The following is a 19,586-nucleotide window of genomic DNA, read 5'->3' as shown; positions in this document are numbered from 1 at the left end:
CTAAATTCCAGCACTTTTCAAACCTGGAACACAAAACAATATTAATTTTTGTCAGGTAAATGTTCCTTCCTGTTTTTGAGGGGTGTTTCTTTACACTACCACATATCGTTTCACAGAACACTGCAAAGAGTCGCCCGCTACAGTCACTCGCGAAAGTATAATCCATAATAAATAATCCAGCCATGACGCGGCTCATGGATTACTTCACACGCAGCGCCGTGCGGCCGTTAGGGTTATTTAAACAAATTTAAACATGGGTCTGTGGCGGGAGCTGAGTGCAGAGCGTTGAGGAGTGATTTCGATTGGAGGATTGTGCTCTCTGTCTGAGATTTTTTAATTAAATTTTTTTGCTGGTCCAGCGTGGCGCGTGCCAGTGATTATGCCTCGGCATGCAAACGGTGGCACGTGTGCCATAGGTTGCCGACCCCTGCCATAGACTAATATAAAACTGGCATAGGCCTCTCTGCTGTAAATCGAGAATCAAATCGTGACCCTAAAAATATAATCGAATCGAGGATTTAGAGAATCGTGACACCCCTAGTAGACACAGGAAGAGGCTCGGCTGGCCCCCACTGTCCTTGGCTTGAGTGAGCAGTTTGGCTAATGCAGAGTGGGAGTGAGACATACAGGTGTGAGGGTGCTCACCATGTCTCTAACACACACACACACACACACACACACACACACACACACACACACACTCTGGGAAGATGAGATCTTTGGAGAAAATGAGGTCTTCACAGTAATGGGTTTGAAAAAGTATTGGTCATTGCAGTGAAGGTGATTACGCATCTTTGCGTCCACACACACACACACACACACACACACACACACACACACGTACACACACACACACGTACACATGAGGATGAACCCTTATTTGTGTGTGCAGCACTGTCTCTGGTCATGGTGGTCTCAGGCACAAGTCACACAGCCCTGGACACAGTGTCCAAACGGACCTTCTGATCTGTCCCTCTGGGGAGGTCACTAACGGGAAGACAGTGTTTGTGTAGATGTTTAATAATGATCTGCAGATCTGTCATTTGCTTTCACCTCTTCATACTGACCAATCATCCATCTCTCTCACACACACACACACACACACACACACACACACACACACACAAACAAACACACCATTCCACGTATGCACAGTGTAAGACAATGCGTTATTAAATCAAACTCTGGTGGAATATCGTTTCCTCTTCTGGCTTTCACTTTTTTATTTTTGTTTTGGGGGCCTTACAATGGTTTTTTTTTTTCTTTCCTTTTAATGCCTTCCTGTCTCAGGTTGGCTTTCAGTCGTTGGCCATGCTGAGTGGTGTGTGTGTTAGAGAGAGAGAGAGAGATGGGGGTGCTGGAGTGAGGAGGTGGTGGTGAGAGTGTGTGTCTGCCTGAAGTCTCACTGTCTGGCCTTGAAGTGTTTACATGGCCTGTCTGCTTTCATCAGGCCACTGGGGTCTGAAGGCCTTGTTGATCTCACCTGGTCCTCTTCCCAAGGCCTTGCTTCTCATTATGACCCATGGCCCTCAACGTTCACCAGAGCACTCTCATTCTCTCTTCTCCTCCCATCATCCCCCACCACTCACTCACTCACTCTCTCTCTCTCTCTCTCTCTCTTTATCTCTGTCTCTTGTCAGTTTTCTCTCCTTCTCCTGTTGTCTCCTGTACTCTCCGGTGTCGTCCTCTCAGCCTACGTGTCTGGGTGGAGTGAGGGACACTGGGAGAGTGGACAGGTAGGAGATGATTGTGTGGAATGCCTGCATAAAACAAGCCCTCTGCTTCCAATAGGGATTCACTGTCCTCACTAGAGTGTTGTGACAGGCCACGTGTGTGTGTGTGTGTGTGTGTGTGTGTGTGTGTGTGTGTGTGTGTGTGTGTGTGTGTGTGTGTGTGTGTGTGTGTGTGTGTGTGTGTGTGTGTGTGTGTGTGTGTGTGTGTGTGTGTGTGCACTATAAAAAAGCCCCTTTTATTTAAAAGCAAGCCTGCAGGGTGGGCTTCTGCTGGAAGGTCATCCAGCCAGTCCTAACATTTCTTGACACACACACAAAAACACACAAACAACACACCAGGTGGGGTGTGGCCCACCCACTTCCAAACAGTGTGAGGAGAGAAGAGAGGACTGAACAAGTGTTGAGAGAGAGAGATGGGGAGAAAGAAAGAGAGAGAGAGAGGTGGGAGAGAGAAAGAGAGAACGCCAGAGTAAAACAGCATCTGCTTTTCGCTTCAGTGGTTCTAAAGACGAGAAAGGGGATGTGTGGGGGGGGGGTGACTGTGATCACACCTGTCGGCAGGTCGCCATAGCAACCTCATTAGTGGGCCAGTAGGATAAAGGCAGGGGTTGCTTAGAGATGCCAAAACAGAGGGAAAAGACAGTTCAAAGAGAGAGAGGAGAGAGAGAGAGAGAGAGGTGGGAGAGAGAGAGAGAGGGGGGGGTAGCAGAAGAGATGGAAGTAAAAGAATGGGCTTTGTGTCTGAGAGTTTTGAGCGCGGTCTAATCACACCATGTCTTCTCCGCAGGAGGCAGTGCAGCTGTAAACAACACTCAGACTGCTTTTGTGAAAACTGCCCTTTAGCCTCGCTACCGCTCCGCTAGCCCCGCCTCCGCTAGCTCCGCCCCAGTCCGCCTCTCACGCACTGCTGACACGGTCCCAACAGCCTTCACCTTCAGTCCGGACCCCCCCACACTGGCCTTGCTGCCTGCTTTCAGCTGCTGCTCTGAGAGCGTATGGGTGTTGGACGTTTCCCCGAAAAAGTGATTGGTCACCAGTTTTCTGGTTGAAAACACAGTGAGTAAGGCTCTAAGGCGGAGGTGTAACCCACTGACAATCTCTCACACACACAGACACACACACACACACATACACACACACACACTAACACAGACAGGCACATGCAGAATCTATTTTTGCCCCCAATTTTCAGAAGATATCTCCTCAAGAAGCAGAGCTGCAGCCATTCTAGCGTACCAAGTTGTGACACAGTTCTTGCTGTGTTCTTCCTTCACGCGTGGTGCACACAGCCGTGCTGACATTTCGCTCTCCACCGTTCCTTATCGTAGCCCATCTGTAATGGAAGTCATGGTCCCATACCTTGAATTTGCATAGCCTCCACTTACTGACCAATCATGGGCATTCTCTTGTGCAGGAGGTCTCTTCCATGATTGGAGGAGAAGCAGAGGCGTCTGAGCAAGTGCTGGCGCATCTCTGGCCCTGCAAGGCCTTTCATGATGAAGGAATTGGCGGAGGTCGTAGGTCACTGTTCGTCTCGGAGGGGAAGATCTTATTATTGTGTGGATTTATGAAGGCTGCCAATGCAGCAGGCTTCTCACTAGCCCCTGCTTCTGAATAAGCAACATCAGCTGTGTGTGTGTGTGTGTGTGTGTGTGTGTGTGTGTGTGTGTGTGTGTGTGTGTGTGTTAAAGGGTCCCCATTTTCCTGCAGCTTTCTCTGCCTTCTTTAAATCGTTCTTGGCCTCTTCCTATTGCTGAAAGATTGAGAACCCTTATTGCCAGTTTTACTAAACACAAAGCAACAAAACAACAACCAGACGAGACCCCCTGCGTCCCCCAGCGCATTGGCACGCCGCACACACACACGCGCGGAGGTCGTCTGCGTGACTAGACCAGGTCGTCTGCCCTCCGGGACTCCGGCGAGTGTTCGGGACTCCTGCAGGGTTCCCAGCTCGCTCCTCCTCTGCCCTTTCTTGCCACCGAAAGTGAGCCGCTCCACCTGGGAGTCTCCGTTATTTAGCCGCCGAACACCTGCGCGGCTTGAAGATGCTGGCGTTTACGAGGGGCCAGGAGAGGCACGGCACAGCAAAAGACCCCTTGGTTGTTTATCTCCTCATCCCCCCCATGCTTCTGAGTGACCGTGTCACACTCTGCAAGTTATGGGTCTGAGCATGTGGGGATTTTTGGCCCCCAGTGCTTTAAGGGAAGAAAGAAGCATTATAGTTCATGCCTGTCTAGATACAATATGAATCTAAGGGGTATTTGGCAGATCAAGGGAGAGAGATAATGAGAAGAGACAGAGGGGAGACACGGGTAGAGAAAGGGGGAGGAAAAGTGGGAGGAGGAGAGATAGAGGGAGAGGAGGAGAGAGGGAGAGGGTCTTCGTTGGGGTCTCTGTGCAGCTCTGTGCTCTTCCCTGTGGCCACTGCGTCCTGTATGAGCCCTCAGGCTGTGGGGAGCTGGGACCTGCTCGTCCTGAGAGACGTTTTAGAGAGTTGTGCTTATTTGGGCTGCCTCACACAGTCCGAGCTGAATATCAGGACATATCATACCTGCCTTCAGCTCAGCAAGAATTTACCTCAGTAAGAGACTTTGACTCTCTCTCTCTCTCTCTCTCTCTCTCTCTCTCTCCTTCTGTCTCTCACTCCTTCCAAGACAAAAGGATAGGTCTCCCTCTTCTAGACACTTGCGGAATGATATACACTTTGTGGCAGGAGCAAGCAAAATTTGAATTTACTCAAGAAGCCGAACACAGTCGCTGGTTCCTTAGCTAGTCAGAGTAAATCTGATTGGAATTCCCCCACCGTCTCTTTCTCACTCACTCGCACTGACTGGTGCTGACAGGGAGAAATTTCTGCCTAGTGCTCCACTGTGCTCTCTTCTGAGCCCTGGAGACAGATTTAGATCTCCTCTCTTCTCCTCCTCTGTCTCTCTTCTCCTGTCCTCATCAAAGTGATTAGGTTTCCCCCAACATGCTGTGTTTGTGGCGCTGGCCAGTGCAGTAGCAGCATTTAGACTCGGAGAGAGGAGGGATCACCTGTCACGTCATTAGAGCGTTAATTACCTCAGCCCACACTCCCATCAGTCTTACAAGAGTAATTCTGGGACTTGGCAGCTATTTGCAGTATCATTAACTCTTACTTTCATTAGAGAAAACACAACAGAGTTACACACACACACACACACACACACACACACTCAAATGTGATGATATTGCAGATGTTCTTTCAGACGATATGACGGTGTCATCTGAAATGATGTGTTCATGAATTTTTCGAGCGTTAAAATCTGCCCTTTCCAGAACTCAAAAGCACACTGTTCCTTCTCAGTGAGGCGGTCTCGCCCCTCTCATACACATCACCACACACACACACACAAACACACACACACACACACACACACACCCTGTGGGGCTTTTTTGAAGGAAATCTCATTCACCACACACATGACCAGAAAAATCACTTTCAAATCCTTGAAAACCCTGAAACAGCAGCGAGAGAAGATTCCCGTCGTAGAAATCATTCTAATGCCTCGCCCACAGTTCCCCGCAGTGGCAGCAGAAATCATTCTAATGCCCCGCCCACAGTTCCCCGCAGTGGCAGCAGAAATCATTCTAATGCCCCGCCGTCACAGTTCCCTGCAGTGGCAGCAGAGCTAGCTAACTGCCCTTTATTGGCTTCATGTGCTGCTAGTGATAGCGATCATAGCGTTGGTACCATGGAAACGCGGCAGCCTGGCCCCTGGCATGCGGTCCTCGCAGTCTGCCCCAATCAGACGAGTTTCGCCTTTGCATTTGCACATCTGCTAAAGTTGGTTTGTAGGAACAGACACATTCACTACGCTGCGGATCCCTGGTGAGTCTGCGGTGGCCACCGGGGTTTAATAGCGCTGCATTTCTAGACTTTTGTGAGTGGAGAGGCACCCTGGCCACGTGTTGCCCAACCCAAAAGCCAGGGGAGAACCGTGTAGTCGGCCTGTCTCCCAGGGCCAGCAGAGAACCATGTAACTGGGCTTGCTGCACAGAGGTGCTGACAGCAGCTCATTTGGCCATGTGGGCATGTGCCCACGTGTGTGTGTGCTCTCTAGAGAGCCCGATTCGCTATCCATGCTCAAAAAGCTGACGGGTGACGGCAGCGTCTGGGAAACGTGTAACATCCACCTCAGGCTCACGTGGCATTAATAATGCACAGACGTGCTCCTTCCTCACGTTCAAACAGGCACCGGAGACGCACGTACTGGAGCTGAGATTCATAAACGAGGAGACAAATAAAGATTGTCAGAATGTGTGTGCGTGCGTGTGTGCGTGTGTGTGCAAGAGTGTGGTGGATGTGGTCCCTGTCAGAATCCCCTGTTCATCAGCGCTCTGCCGCCCCACAATGCCCTTTGTTTTCTCATCATAGTTCACGGCTGTCGGACGTGCGGCTGGTCTCCAGGGTGTTGCCCCAGAGACGGGCCTCCTGGCATGATTGCTTTTCTCCAGGTGACCCTGTTCCTGTAGTTCACGATGCCCTGGAGTTCAGAGTTCAGAGTTCAGGATGCCCTATTACCTTCACTCTAACTTGTGCCAGGATTAATGTATATTGCAAAATGGTTCAGAAAAATTCCAGACTAAGGAGAGTGATGTTCAGAGTGGTGCTAATTTATGTAACTTTTAATTTTTTTTCAGGATGTTAATATAAAGATCATGTGTGTAAAATGAGTTTTTACCAATAGTTCCTAGGACAAAAAACCCACCAAGTGACGGATTTAGTAGATTTACAGAATTCTAACAGTGTTCCACCCTGATAAGACTGTTGTGTCAGCGGTTGTGTGGATAACCTTTAGCCACACAGTACATGCACAAAATCAATAGTCACGTACATGCAAACACACTCACTCAAATGAAATAACATGGACACATTTTGCCTCATCTTGCACTTGGTCAGTGTTTGTTAATTAACCTAATTAACATTACCTCAGCTGAGAGCCGGGCTTACTTCCCTTACATATTAAGTCAGGACTTCAGACGGTCCATGACCGAGTCTGCTGTCTGTGGCTACAGGGAGTGCCTCAGGGCCCAGTTCTAAGTCCGGCCTGTTAATAAGCACATAGAGCCGTGTGTTATTAGTATTGACTGGCGTTTTAGAGAGTAGGCGGGCCGGCCATTACTATCTTATTGGGTTGTCCAGAATCTTCTAATAGGCTGGTGCATGTGCATGGACCTGAAGTTTAATCGCCGTGGAAACAGAGAGCAGGGTTATTAAAAAGCCAGCTCAGCTGAGTTCTGATGGCGACTGCTCAGGCTTGCTAATGATAATGGGCTCGGGGCACCATCCCCGACCACAGAGAGAGTGATTCGGGCCGATAAAGAGCTTGATGGGTCTTAGGGGGAGAGGTATTAAATGATAAGGGCCGTTGAGCAGAGATGGATTATACTTGGGCTTGAAGGTATGGGAGAACGATGGTGATGCATTTCTCCTTGTTCACTCACGCTCTTCCCCGTGTGCATATGCTGCCGTGAGGAAGCGTGAGGTCACCTGACCATGATGGGCGCCGTTGCTCGTGTCCGCACGGTCTGCTGGCCACTGGGGCCTCGTGTGGCAGTCTGTTTACCCACATCCACCTCTTTTGGCACTGAGATTTCTTCATCCTCTTCTTCATCACCTACCTACTGCTTCCCTTTCACTCCTCTGCAACCTCCATTTCTCCCGCCACACAGCCTCTCGGCCTGTTCCTGCCCCCAATTTGGAAAGGTGTCGAGCTGTACCAAATGTGTACTCTAAGGCCACGGCGGACGCGACCTCATGTCTCTACCGCGGCTTCCGTTATGGGCATAGGTGTTCTAGCCAGCCAGCTCGTTCCCCTCTTCTACACCACAGTTCTTATGTGCACTCTGCCCCCATGTGTCTGTTCTTGGTACTGCACCTGCCTTGCCAGAGAAATCTGAAGGTACAGGGTTTTGGACTGCAGCACTGACTAGCTGCTTAGTGTGTTTCAGGCTTCTCAGGGCTGCAGTGTTGAACGCCAGCCATAGGCCTCTGTGTACTCCAGATTTTCTGTGTGTTCTCAGGGATTTCCACAGAGGCTAAGAGGGTGTCGTGCACAAACTTTATCATGCCTCAGTGAAAGAGCTCTGGCCCGTCTCCTCGCAGCTGTGTGGACCTAAGGATCTCGTAGCTTCCTGGTGTCCTCCGGTTTGTTTATCACTTCCCGATTCTCCTCGTTAAGTGACACTTTGTGCAGCGGACGGAGATTTTGCTGCTGCCCACCTGAGCGTTGGTCTTTATGTGCAGGTAATGTCAGCAGCTCTGGGTGGGGGGGGGGCTTCCCTGCTGGTGCTGGGCGACCAGCTCACGTCTGGGTGTTGAGGGCAGTGTGGCGTTCTCTGGGTCAGACTAACATGCGCGAACACGTCTGTTGTGAACGTTCTCAAACGGGGTTTTCAGGGCTCACGGCACAACCCTGTTTATTCCCCACATTTTAGAGAGTCCCTGTTTAATTCTGTCACTTGCAAGTATTCAATCTTCAAAAGTGTCACGTGTTTCCACTTCAGAGAAATATCTTCATAGAAAGAATAACAACTCTGCACTACCCCTGTCTGATTTACCCCCGTCTGTACTACCCCTCTCTGAATGACCACCGTCTGACTGTGTCATCACATGCATGCTCAGAGGTCTGATATTATACTGGCTGAGAACCAGACAGAACAGTTGCAGGATAATGACTTTGTTTGCATTCTGTGTGTCTGTGTGTGTGTGTGTGAGTTTGTATGACTGTGTGTGTGTTTGCAAGTTTGTCAGCTGAGCTCCCTCAGCAGGGGTCTAGCCTACAGCACCAATGTGTGTTTGTTTTTGAATGCACTGTCTGCAAGTTTGTTTTAGAAGAGAACTCTCTCTGCCCTGAAGGCACGACTTTTCTTGCTTGGGCAGTATGTCTGTATGAGAGTGAGTGGTGGATGCTTCTTAGTGTGTTTGTGTGTCAGAATGTGCGTGTGTGTGCGTGCGTGTGCATGTGTGTGCGTGCGTGTGCGTGCGTGTGCATGTGTGTGCATGTGTGTGCGCGCGTGTGTGTGCGCGCGTGTGCGCGCGTGTGTGTGCGTGTGTGTGCGTGCGTGTGCGTGTGTGTGTGTGTGTGCGCTCGTGTGTGCGTGTGCGTGTGTGTGTGTGTCAGCGAGGTCAAAGTGCCCCTTAGCTGCACTGCACTACAGGTATCTCTGATTACACAGACAGTCAGGAATGTTCCGGTTCTTTTTTCTTCCCTGTGATGATGTTTCAAGATGGTGATCACTGGGAATGCAGTGTGGATAGGCAGGAAGAGGAATGAGGAGAAACAGTGGAGTTGTTGGGGTCCCTGGAGCTGGGTGGAGGAGTGGGTGGAGGAGTGGTGGAGGAGTGGGTGGAGGAGTGGTGGAGGAGTGGGTGGAGGAGTGGTGGAGGAGTGGGTGGAGGAGTGGTTGAGGGAGTGGGTGGGGGGAGTGGGTGGAGGGAGTGGGTGGAGGGAGTGGGTGGGGGAGTGGTGGGGGAGTGGTTGAGGGAGTGGGTGGGGGGAGTGGGTGGAGGGAGTGGGTGAGGGAGTGGGTGAGGGAGTGGGTGGAGGGAGTGGGTGGAGGGAGTGGGTGGGGGAGTGGGTGGAGGGAGTGGGTGGAGGGAGTGGGTGGGGCAGTGGGTGGGGGGAGTGGGTGAGGGAGTGGGTGGAGGGAGTGGGTGGGGGGAGTGGGTGGAGGGAGTGGGTGGGGCAGTGGGTTGGGGGAGTGGGTGGGGGGAGTGGGTGGGGTGAGTGGGTGGAGGGAGTAGGTGGGGCAGTGGGTGGGGGGAGTGGGTGAGGGAGTGGGTGGGGGGAGTGGGTGGGGGGAGTGGGTGAGGGAGTGGGTGGGGGGAGTGGGTGGAGGGAGTGGGTGGAGGGAGTGGGTGGGGCAGTGGGTGAGGGAGTGGGTGGGGGAGTGGGTGGAGGGAGTGGGTGGGGCAGTGGGTGAGGGAGTGGGTTGGGGAGTGGGTGGGGGAGTGGGTGAGGCAGTGGGTGGGGGGAGTGGGTGGAGGGAGTGGGTGGGGGGAGTGGGTGGTTAGCTTTGTGCCTCTTCAAGACCCACTAAAATGCAGTTTTTTTTATACATAAACTCAAGATGTCATTTTGTCTTCTAAATGCCTTATTATGCATGCATGTTTTAATGGATTTGAATTTTATGGATATTTTATTTTAGTAAAAAATAATTGTGTTGTTGTACAAGTGTACAAAAAACCAGTCGTGTCTAGTGTGTACTCCACCACGTGATGGTGTTAGACACGACTTTCACTATTCTGTCAGGTTTACAGTGCTGTCCATCCACGCTGCTAACTGAGCTCTCCTCTCCTCCCTCACCTCCTCTCTCTCCTCCTCTCCTCCCTCACCTCCTCTCTCTCCTCCTCGCCTCCTCCCTCACCCTCCACAGGAAGTTCTACTACATCACGCTGCTGCGTGACCCCGTCTCCCGCTACCTGAGCGAATGGCGTCACGTCCAGCGGGGCGCCACGTGGAAGACGTCCCTGCACATGTGTGACGGGCGCACGCCCACGCCCGACGAGCTGCCCGCCTGCTACGAGGGCGCCGACTGGGCCGGCTGCACCCTGCAGCAGTTCATGGAGTGCCCGTACAACCTGGCCAACAACCGGCAGGTGCGCATGCTGGCCGACCTCAGCCTGGTGGGCTGCTACAACATGTCCACGCTCCCCGAGCGCACGCGGGCCCAGATCCTGCTGGAGTCGGCCAAGAAGAACCTGCGCGACATGGCCTTCTTCGGCCTGACGGAGTTCCAGCGCAAGACGCAGTACCTGTTTGAGCGAAGCTTCCGCCTGCGCTTCATCCGCCCGTTCGTGCAGTACAACAGCACGCGGGCGGCCGGCGTGGACCTGGACAACGGCACGGTCCAGCGCATCGAGGAGCTCAACGAGCTGGACATGCGGCTGTACGACTACGCCAAGGACCTGTTCCTGCAGCGCTACCAGCACGCGCACGCCCTGGAGCGCCGCGAACAGCGCCGGACGCTGCTGCTGCGTGGACGGGCCGCCGGGCCCAGCTCTCGCCGCGGGGCGCCCCGGGACGAGGGCGCCGGTGGGGAGGGCACTGTGCGCTTGCCCACGGAGGACTACATGAACCAGATCGTGAGCGGATGGTAGGCGAGGGGGGAGTTGCTCACCGGGGGGGGGAAAGGAGAGGGAGAGAGAGAGGGAGAGAGGGAGAGAGGGAGAGAGGGAGAGAGAGAGAGAGAGAGAGAGAGAGAGAGAGAGGGAGGGAGAGGGGGAGAGAGAGAGGGAGAGGGGGCCATGGCAGGAGGAGGCGCTTCAACTCAGAGAGAAAAAGAGGAATAATTGTGGACTCTCCCCCTTCCGCCTGAAGACAGACTGTAGATTAGGGAGCAGCCTTCAGGAGAGTGTGTCCGCCGAGGAGCTAAGAGTGCACACATGAGCATGTAGCAGCGTGCAGTGCACACTTGTGGACACTAGGCAACTGGAGTGTACACTTAAGGAAGCTTGGAGCCTAGGGCATGTACTTTAGGAGTCCAGGGCCCTAGAGTGTTCACTTACACGCCTGGTTTTCTTACTCACCTTCTCAGATGGGTTGGGTTCTCCCTCTGCTCCCTCTATAAGGCCAAACAGTAAATTCCAACTACATTTGCTCTCTCAGTCAACAAAGTGTTATTTCACTGAGGTGCAACGTGTTGCTGCAAAGCTTAGTTTTGTATAAGAATGACGAAAATCACTGAATCGAATGTTTCAGTAAAGTCGTCCAAATATCGGGAAATTCTCAGAACTTTTGTAAATCCACCGGTTGTCTTTTTTTACGCTGATGTGAGAAGCAGAGTGACTGAAAATGTCCACAACAGATGATTACTAACAGACGCTCTGGGTGCATATGTTTTTAAAGAGATGTATCTTAATATATAATATGGACATGGCCTTGTTTTTATTCCTGGTGTGTGTTTCTGTCCTTCTGCGTGCTGTGTGTCTGACTTGCTCGGACACTCTGTGCTCTACATTCTACCCTCCATTTTTACAGACGTTCGCGGTGAGGCGTGCGGGTCACATGACTGCCACCATCATGGGTGCTTCATGGCTGTCTGACCTGCTTGGCAGAGTTATACCAAACAACAGGACACGACAAAAGCATGAAGTGTCGCTTTAAACCCGAGCAAGTGTGCGACTGAATGAAATGCGTCCGTGCGCGCGCGTGTGTGTGTGTGTGTGTGTGTGTGTGTGTGTGTGTGTGTGTGTGTGTGTGTGTGTGTGTGTATATATATATATATATGCACACCCATTAACGAGCATCTTCAGTTCCCATTATGAAGTGCATTTTCAAACTGAAGTTATTGTCTTTGTCCCAGTGCAGTCGCCATGGTGCAGTCGCCGTGGTGCAGTCGCCGTGGCGCAGTCGCCGTGGTGCAGTCGCCGTGGCGCCCAGCCAGCAGGGTAGTCCTGCGTGCTATTGGTGGCTATGTTTGTTTGTGAGGCTGTACGGGATGTCTGAACTGAAAACGTCTTGAGCATGTCCAGACAGGACTTGGGGCCCTGCGGGTTTGTCACACGTGTGTGAGAATCTCACTCCAACGTCCCTCTCAGCGTCCTTAAGTCAAGCTGAAAAACTTAGAAAGGTCATTTCTAAGGCAACTGCTCCTGTGCAGAAATATGCACACAGAAGCAGGCCTAATAGTGAACGCCCGGTGAACATGCGCATGCATGTGTGCGTGCACGAGTGTGTGCGTGCGAGGGTACGTGTGCGAGTGTTATATGTGTGCGCGTGTTATATTTGTGTAAGAGAGCAGATGGATATCAGGCATTTTAAACATGTCTCTGCTGTTTACCACCCATGTTGTATATTGTTGTATATTGTATGAGTATTTCTGTTATTCATGACAGTTTGATCTTACCAATAAAGAGAAATTTCCTTTTTTAAGAAGTCTCTGTCAATTCTTGCTCATTTCTTCTTGAAAGAAATAACATGTTGTGTAATGTGTTGATGTTTTTTAATGTGTTCATCTTCACTGAACCACATGCTCACCATTTTGTTTTCAGTTTTTCCAGCTTTGATTATGCTTAAAAAGCCTTCTGACTCAACTTATGTACATTCATGTAATGTATTATATTTAACTTTCATATGAAATGCTTAAGAAATGGAATCGTTGAATGTTCTGCATGAAAATCTTTTTAAGAGCTTTCTTAGCATTTCTGAATTATGAATAATCAAGCTGACAGTGTTAATATTAATGTGATTTTGGTGATTACTTTTCAAATGATCTATTACACCATTGGATGATTTATTTATTCGTTGTCTTGGTGCGAGTGCGTGGGGCGGCATCACCATGGAGGGTTCTGTCCAGCATCGTGGGCCAGTGCTGGGTTAGAGAGAGGGGAGGTGTTGGGTTAGAGAGAGGGAAGGTGCTGGGTTAGAGAGGGGAGGTGCTGTATCAGATTGTATGCTGCCAACTAAGCTGTAAAATAATGAAAGATAATACCAAAGATTATCAGTGTCTTTGTACCTTCTCTTTATCTGCACCCACACACAGGTTAGATGACTGAGATCCTGAGAGGTGAAACTAATCCTCATGTTCACACACTTTAATTAAACTGTTATTTTTCTAGATTTAGAGTAGATTTCTTCCGCTTGAACAGTTAAAGGGTAGTTTGTGCTTTTATTTTACAACATTTTGAATGTATTATTCTGTTAATTCCACTACATTTTCTTGCATTGTTACTGTTCTATAGTGTTTAAACTACGGATATAGAAGTATAGATTTTTTTTTATATGCGTTTATTGTTTCTATGTCCCCAGTGATATATTCTTTTTTTTTTTGACCATAATGAATCAATGCTTTGGCAGATCAGTGTAAAAAAGTGACAACCTTTATATACAGTATTCATTTTGCAGGTCTCATTTTCATGACTGAATCCAGCACAGAACGTGTATTACAGTTTTTCATTGATTTCTTTCCACTAACCTTTATCCATTTTATTTTCAAATTTTCTGTAATAGTTCACTCTACACTGAGTGATCACCTTATGGATACACCTACTCTAGAGTTGCACATTTTACAGTGTATTTTAACCACTTAATCTCCACTCCTGGCAACACTGATGCTTTCAGGAATCAGTTGACCAACTTCATTCATGTTCTGTACACATTAGTGTTCTGTGTCAGCTGGATCAACCTTCATTGGCCTCTTTCATGAGTGAAGTGGATTTGACCAAATGACGGGTGTAAGCTGCTTGCTTTTACGTACAATAAGACTGTAAATGTGCTTATAAGTGCTTTGTATATTCATTAAAAAACCCTGAATGAAGACATCATAAAGATAACATCAGCTGTCCTTTCAAATGTGGTCATTCATGGAAGTTATGGAGAACATGGCAAATAATTGCAGACCAGCCAAGCCCTGAGCATCTAGAATGGACCCAAACAGACTGTGTTAATGATGCAGGATTAATGGATTGGCCACTCTGGTTGCCTTAACCATGGCAGCAGAAGTGCTTTGGTCGAGTCTGGGTTCATCCAAACTGATTCAGCTTATTTGAGCCGCTAACAAATCTAGTAAACTGGATTGAAAGAAAATTCTGGGAAGGATTTCTGTACCCAAACTAACCACATTTGCATTGAATTAACTTGTGTGTGTGTGTGTGTGTGTGTGTGTCTGCTAAGGATGTGTGGTGCCCTGTTGGAGAACCTAACGGTTTCCTATGTAGCATTTCATTCTCCTCAGTCTGCAGCCACCCACATTTGGCAAACCTGTATGGGATCCAGTCCTATGTTTCACTGTTGAAAGAGATCTGTTTGTAGTGTGATCTACTACACAGGGGCGCAGATGGCACTGGGGACGGGGGGGACATGTCCCCTCCAGATTTATATTGACCCCATCCGAAATCTCGCATCTACAAGCATAAACGTATATATTGTACAGCTTGGTCCCCCTCACTTCAGAATTTCCATCTGCGCCGATGCTACTACATGCATGAATGTCTTGATGGTACATCACAGTATGAAGAATGAGAACCCCACAGCAGCTGCAGAGTATGCGCTAGGGCACAGATGTGAACGTTTACTACACTCAACTCACTTTTTTAATAATGAAGGTGGAATGTGTCGTTGAAATGGTCTCTCTGCCACAGGAGTCTGAGAACCGGACATTGTCATTTGCTGATTTTGAGGCCACTAAACTGAATTCAAAAGTTGGTAACTGGCAACACAGAAGGCAGAGAATACGTGGGGTGTGTATGTTGCTCCTTCCTGATGACAATGGCTGAATATAGCCTGTCTGTTATGGGTCCATTATCCAGGTTGAATATTTCCACTGCCCCTGATCCAGTGGCGTCATGTGCAGATTTTATTGGATTACAGGAGGGGTGGAGTGTCTGGGTGAGACACACACACACACATCCAAACTCTGGTTTGATTTCACCTCCCAGACTTGTGAGAAATATAAACTATTTCACCTAAGATATCCCTTCCTGACCATCAGTAATCTCCTGTGTTTTAGCTGGTTGGCAGCCATTAGCTTAATTGAATTCCATCGAACATGATGGCATGCTAAAGCGCCTGTGAGGTCTCAGGAACGGCACACAGCCAGAGCTGCTGTTTCAGAGACCATCGCATCAATACCCGTCATGCGCTGCCTCTGAAATCAGAGATGAACCCACCATGGACCAGGTTCTATGAGCTCTAACCATTTGCAAGTCTGTACAAGTTCTCTAGGGAGTCTGTCAAGGAGCTTGTTCAGTCTGTTGTCATCTCCAAACTTGACTACAGCAACTCCCTATCAGCGAGTCCTCCTGTGAGAGCCATCAGGCCCTTGACACGCTGCAGTGTGACTGATCTTCAGCGTTCCTAAACGTTCATGTCACTCCACTGCTCCGTTCATGGGTGTCTTGCAGCTGTTCATATCAGATATATAATTTTGAGAAAGGACCTGTGCTCTCCTACTTGAGGGTAATGGCCACCACCCGGCCTGTTCCGCCATCCCTCCATGTTTCATGGTCAGCCTGACATGATTCACCATCCTTCAAGATTCATGGGTGACATATATCAAGACTCTTCTCGGTCGGTGAAATGACCTGTCCCAACAGTGATTCCCTCTGTTTTCAAATACAGATTGAATACTCCAGCTTTAATTAGGCACTGAGAGTAAGTTTATATTTGCACTGAACCTGTCTTGTACTTGCTCTCAATTGTACTGTATTCTATTCATAGTATTATGTTGTAATGTAGCTTTATATCGTATTGTAGCACTATATCATTGTATTGTAGCTCTATATCACTTTTGTAGCTCTACAGCACTGTATTGTAGCTCTTCAGCACTGAATTGTAGCTCTGTAGCATGGTTTTGTAGCTCTGTAGCACTGTATTGTAGCTCTATAACACTATTGTAGCTCTATGATACTGTATTGTGGCTCTATAACTGTATTGTAGCTCTATAACACTATTGTAGCTCTGTAGCACTGTATTGTAGCTCTATAACACTATTGTAGCACTGTAGCATTGTATTGTAGCTCTATAACACTATTGTAGCTCTGTAGCACTGTATTGTAGCTCTATAACACTGTATTGTAGCTCTGTAGCACTGTATTGTAGTGGGTTCTTTCCTCAAGTACAGGAATGCTTTTTGAGCCAATGTGGTGACCGTTCGTTTGTTCAGGATCTTCTCAAGCCTACTAATGTACTCTGCCATACACCCACCATACACTGTCCTCAGTCTAAATGTCTCTGTAGAGAAATGTGTCCTTTCCCTCTTTGGATGTACAACAATCAACCATTTCTTTTTTTAAATGTAGGCCTATTTACTTATTTGTTTGTTTGATTGACTGTCTAAATGTTGGTAGTTACATTACTTTACAATAACAATACTGCGTTGTAGGAATTGAGAATGACCGTTAAAAAATCTAAATATTTCAGCTTCTTTAAGATTTACATTTATTCATAGTGTCTAAATAATTGCGCATTTAAAAATAACAGGTTTACTGTAATGAATATAAAACTTTGTTATAGAACATGGCTTGGACTTTGTTCGTAGGTTTTAGAGGTTTGTGTACAAGTGTTACATAGCAAGAGAGTTGACTGGTGTTTGTGCATGTAGAACACTAGAGGGCAGTAGAGTATTAATAATACAGGTCCTCAAATATCGTGGTCAAATTTTTGTCATCTTACGTTATGATCGATGCTTTGTGTACGGGTTTTTTGTCTTGTTTGTTTGAGTTCTGGATTGTAAATATTTACTGCACTTAAAACCAACACGGATGCACACCCAGTCTCAGTTAGTTGATATACAGTGTAAATATGGATGGATGAACAAACAAACAAACGAGTGTGTGTGTGTGTGTGTGTGTGTGTGTGTGTGTGTGTGTGTAGGCATGCTTGTGTGTGCTAAGCATTGACTTTTATAAGTTTCCTTCCTTCGCTGCTCCTCTACATACAATGTGAGATATAACAACATCATTTTGACTGTGCACTTTGCAGTCCTGAATACATATTCTATACAATATTTGGTAATTGTAAAGAATTTCTAAATCTTCATTCCATTTCTCCACAGAGTAACTTTGCACTTAAGCAGGTCATGATCATAATATCCTCAAGATGGCAGCCATGTCATCTTTACATTCACAAACTTGGTATACATGAGTTTCTGTAAATTAGGTGAAGGGGGGAAGAGAGAGAGAGAGAGAGAGAGAGATGGAGAGAGAGATGGAGATATAGGGAAAACAACCAACTCATTAGCCATGCTGTACAGGTTATCAGATGCATGTCTCTCATCTCTGCTGGGACCATTTACCAGTCAACATGCATTGAGTGCCTGTCTGTATTGACGTGTGTGTGTGTGTGTGTGTGTCTGTGTGTCTGTGTGTCTGTGTGTCTGTGTGTGTGTGAGAGAGAGAGAGTGTGTGTGTTGTTAGCATGTGTACAGTTGAGCACATATTTCTTTTTGCAGCTGTTCACTCTCATATCTTTACAGCTTCATATCGTGTAGCACTAGTTGTCACAAGAAACACTAACATGTATTTCATAACTACACCCAGCAAGCGAGTATGTCCACCCCTTACCTACTACCCCCCCTCCCCCATGCATATTTGAGGTATATTTTATGATTGACACCTTCTTTGCAAGTTTTAACACAAAACTCCTGTTTATTTTAAGCGAGGCTACGTGTCCCTCCCTGGGAAACCACATAGGCAGCATGACAGTGGTCATAGTAGAGCCCTACATCTAGGGCACATGGCCACTACATGTGCTTGAGGCATCTGAAGTCACAGACGGCAGCGGAAACGGCTAATGTGGAGACTTTCCACTGCTAGCTGGCTTTGTGCAGCTCTAGATGGAGTGTATTTTTGGCCGGTGTACCATGACAGTGTATGTACCATGACTGCAGGCCTGCACGGGTACAATGTGCAACATTTGACACAGCACATACAGCACAAATGCCATGTGGTGTCTTGCTGTTTCAACTGAGGAACCAGTCAAAGATACGCGCGCACACACACACACACACACACACACACACTCACACACACTCACATGCACACACGCACACACAATGTTAAGCTCTTCAGTACAGAGAACGTGATGCAGACTTCTGTCTTTCCATTACTGCGAGGCGTTGCGAGTTTCGGCTAGACACATTAACTTAATAGACATGAGTGGCTAAATTAAATCAATACCACTACAGTTTCAGCACTCCGCAGTTTTGTGTTTGTGTGTGTGTGTGTGTGTGTGTGTGTGTGTGTGTGTGTGTGTGTGTGTGTGAGAGAGAGAGAGAGAGAGAGAAGGTGAGCATTAGGTTCCTCTCAGAAACTTATTAGATATAGTATTACACGATCCTAAAGTGTTGTAATGTGCCTTTTTAAACTTACTTTGTCCACATGTGCTTGGTACCAATGACCATGAACCAAGCCTTCCTAAGTGACCTTCCCTCACAGCTGGAGTGGAAGGGTTTCTCCAAGGGTTTCTCCTTCATCTTCTCCCTGTGAAGATGAAGGTGGTAGGTGATGCTCCCAGACTCACCGCTACCAAAGTCAGCGTGCGTGACTCCCCATAACCGAGACAAGAGTCACGATCCCATCACCTCTGTAAAGGCGTCCGCAGTGGCCCGAGTCCTACACAGAAGACCATTCATCAAGATCAGAAGAATGGCGACCAAGCAAAGTGTCCTGACAGTGACAGAAGACAGTGCCCTTACTCTGAGCTGCCCCAGGCTGCAGGAAAAACCCCCTATCCTGAAATGATCTTAAAACCAGGCCTTCCTATTAAAATGGCATTTTAAGCACCACCTAAAGGGAGGTTCCGTGCAAATCATTCATTATCCGACTTCCACTGGTGCAATCAGCGTTAAACACCACCCTAACTCGCCCGGCTGCAGCACCGCTCTTTCAAATGGGGTCGTTTGGTTATTCCTCTGCTACCTCATTACATCCATTTATACAGAATGATCTTTGTGCTTCCTGCCTTCAGGTGTGTGCCATGGCTGTATCTCTCGAGTAAGACTGTACGAGCTCTAGTTGTGATGAAATGACAATGTAGACGTGCTCACGCGCGGGACACGGATTAGCAGAGGGGTGAGATACAAAACTGCTTCTGTTCACAGCATCTTTGTAAGGGCTTTTGTTATATGTTACATCAAAAAAGAGTCCTCCTGCAGTGGAAACGTAGCTAACTCTGAAAAGAGTACTTCCACCTGGGGACTTCTGTCTTTGATGGTTGTAACTGTTTGAACAAGTACCCTTCCTCCTCTAAACCTCAAGCTCTTTTAAGATTGACGAGAGGATTGGGTTACGTATACAACTCTCACCGCGGCCCCGTCCAATTACTTATAATCGGGCTTTTGTTGTCCCTTCAGTCATATTCTGTTTTCCTTCATCAGAGTAGAAGA

At 48.2% G+C, this 19,586-nt stretch overlaps 1 protein-coding gene across 1 annotated transcript in view; it reads left to right on the top strand.

Annotated features, from left to right (window-relative positions):
* hs6st1b (heparan sulfate 6-O-sulfotransferase 1b) overlaps positions 1-12,782 on the top strand; it is a 42,985-nt gene extending 30,203 nt beyond the window's left edge. Inside the window, exon 2 of the mRNA XM_077012218.1 lies at positions 10,137-12,782. Within this exon, the coding sequence (XP_076868333.1) occupies positions 10,137-10,860 (724 nt within the window). The 3' untranslated portion in view covers positions 10,861-12,782. The remainder of the gene's footprint in view (positions 1-10,136) is intronic.
* Positions 12,783-19,586: the final 6,804 nt, after the last annotated feature.

The sequence above is a fragment of the Brachyhypopomus gauderio genome, chromosome 7, assembly GCF_052324685.1.
Source record: "Brachyhypopomus gauderio isolate BG-103 chromosome 7, BGAUD_0.2, whole genome shotgun sequence".
Classification (NCBI taxonomy): Eukaryota; Metazoa; Chordata; class Actinopteri; order Gymnotiformes; family Hypopomidae; genus Brachyhypopomus; species Brachyhypopomus gauderio.
Note: the sequence above shows the minus strand (reverse complement) of the source record. Positions and strands in the feature narration are given on the sequence as shown.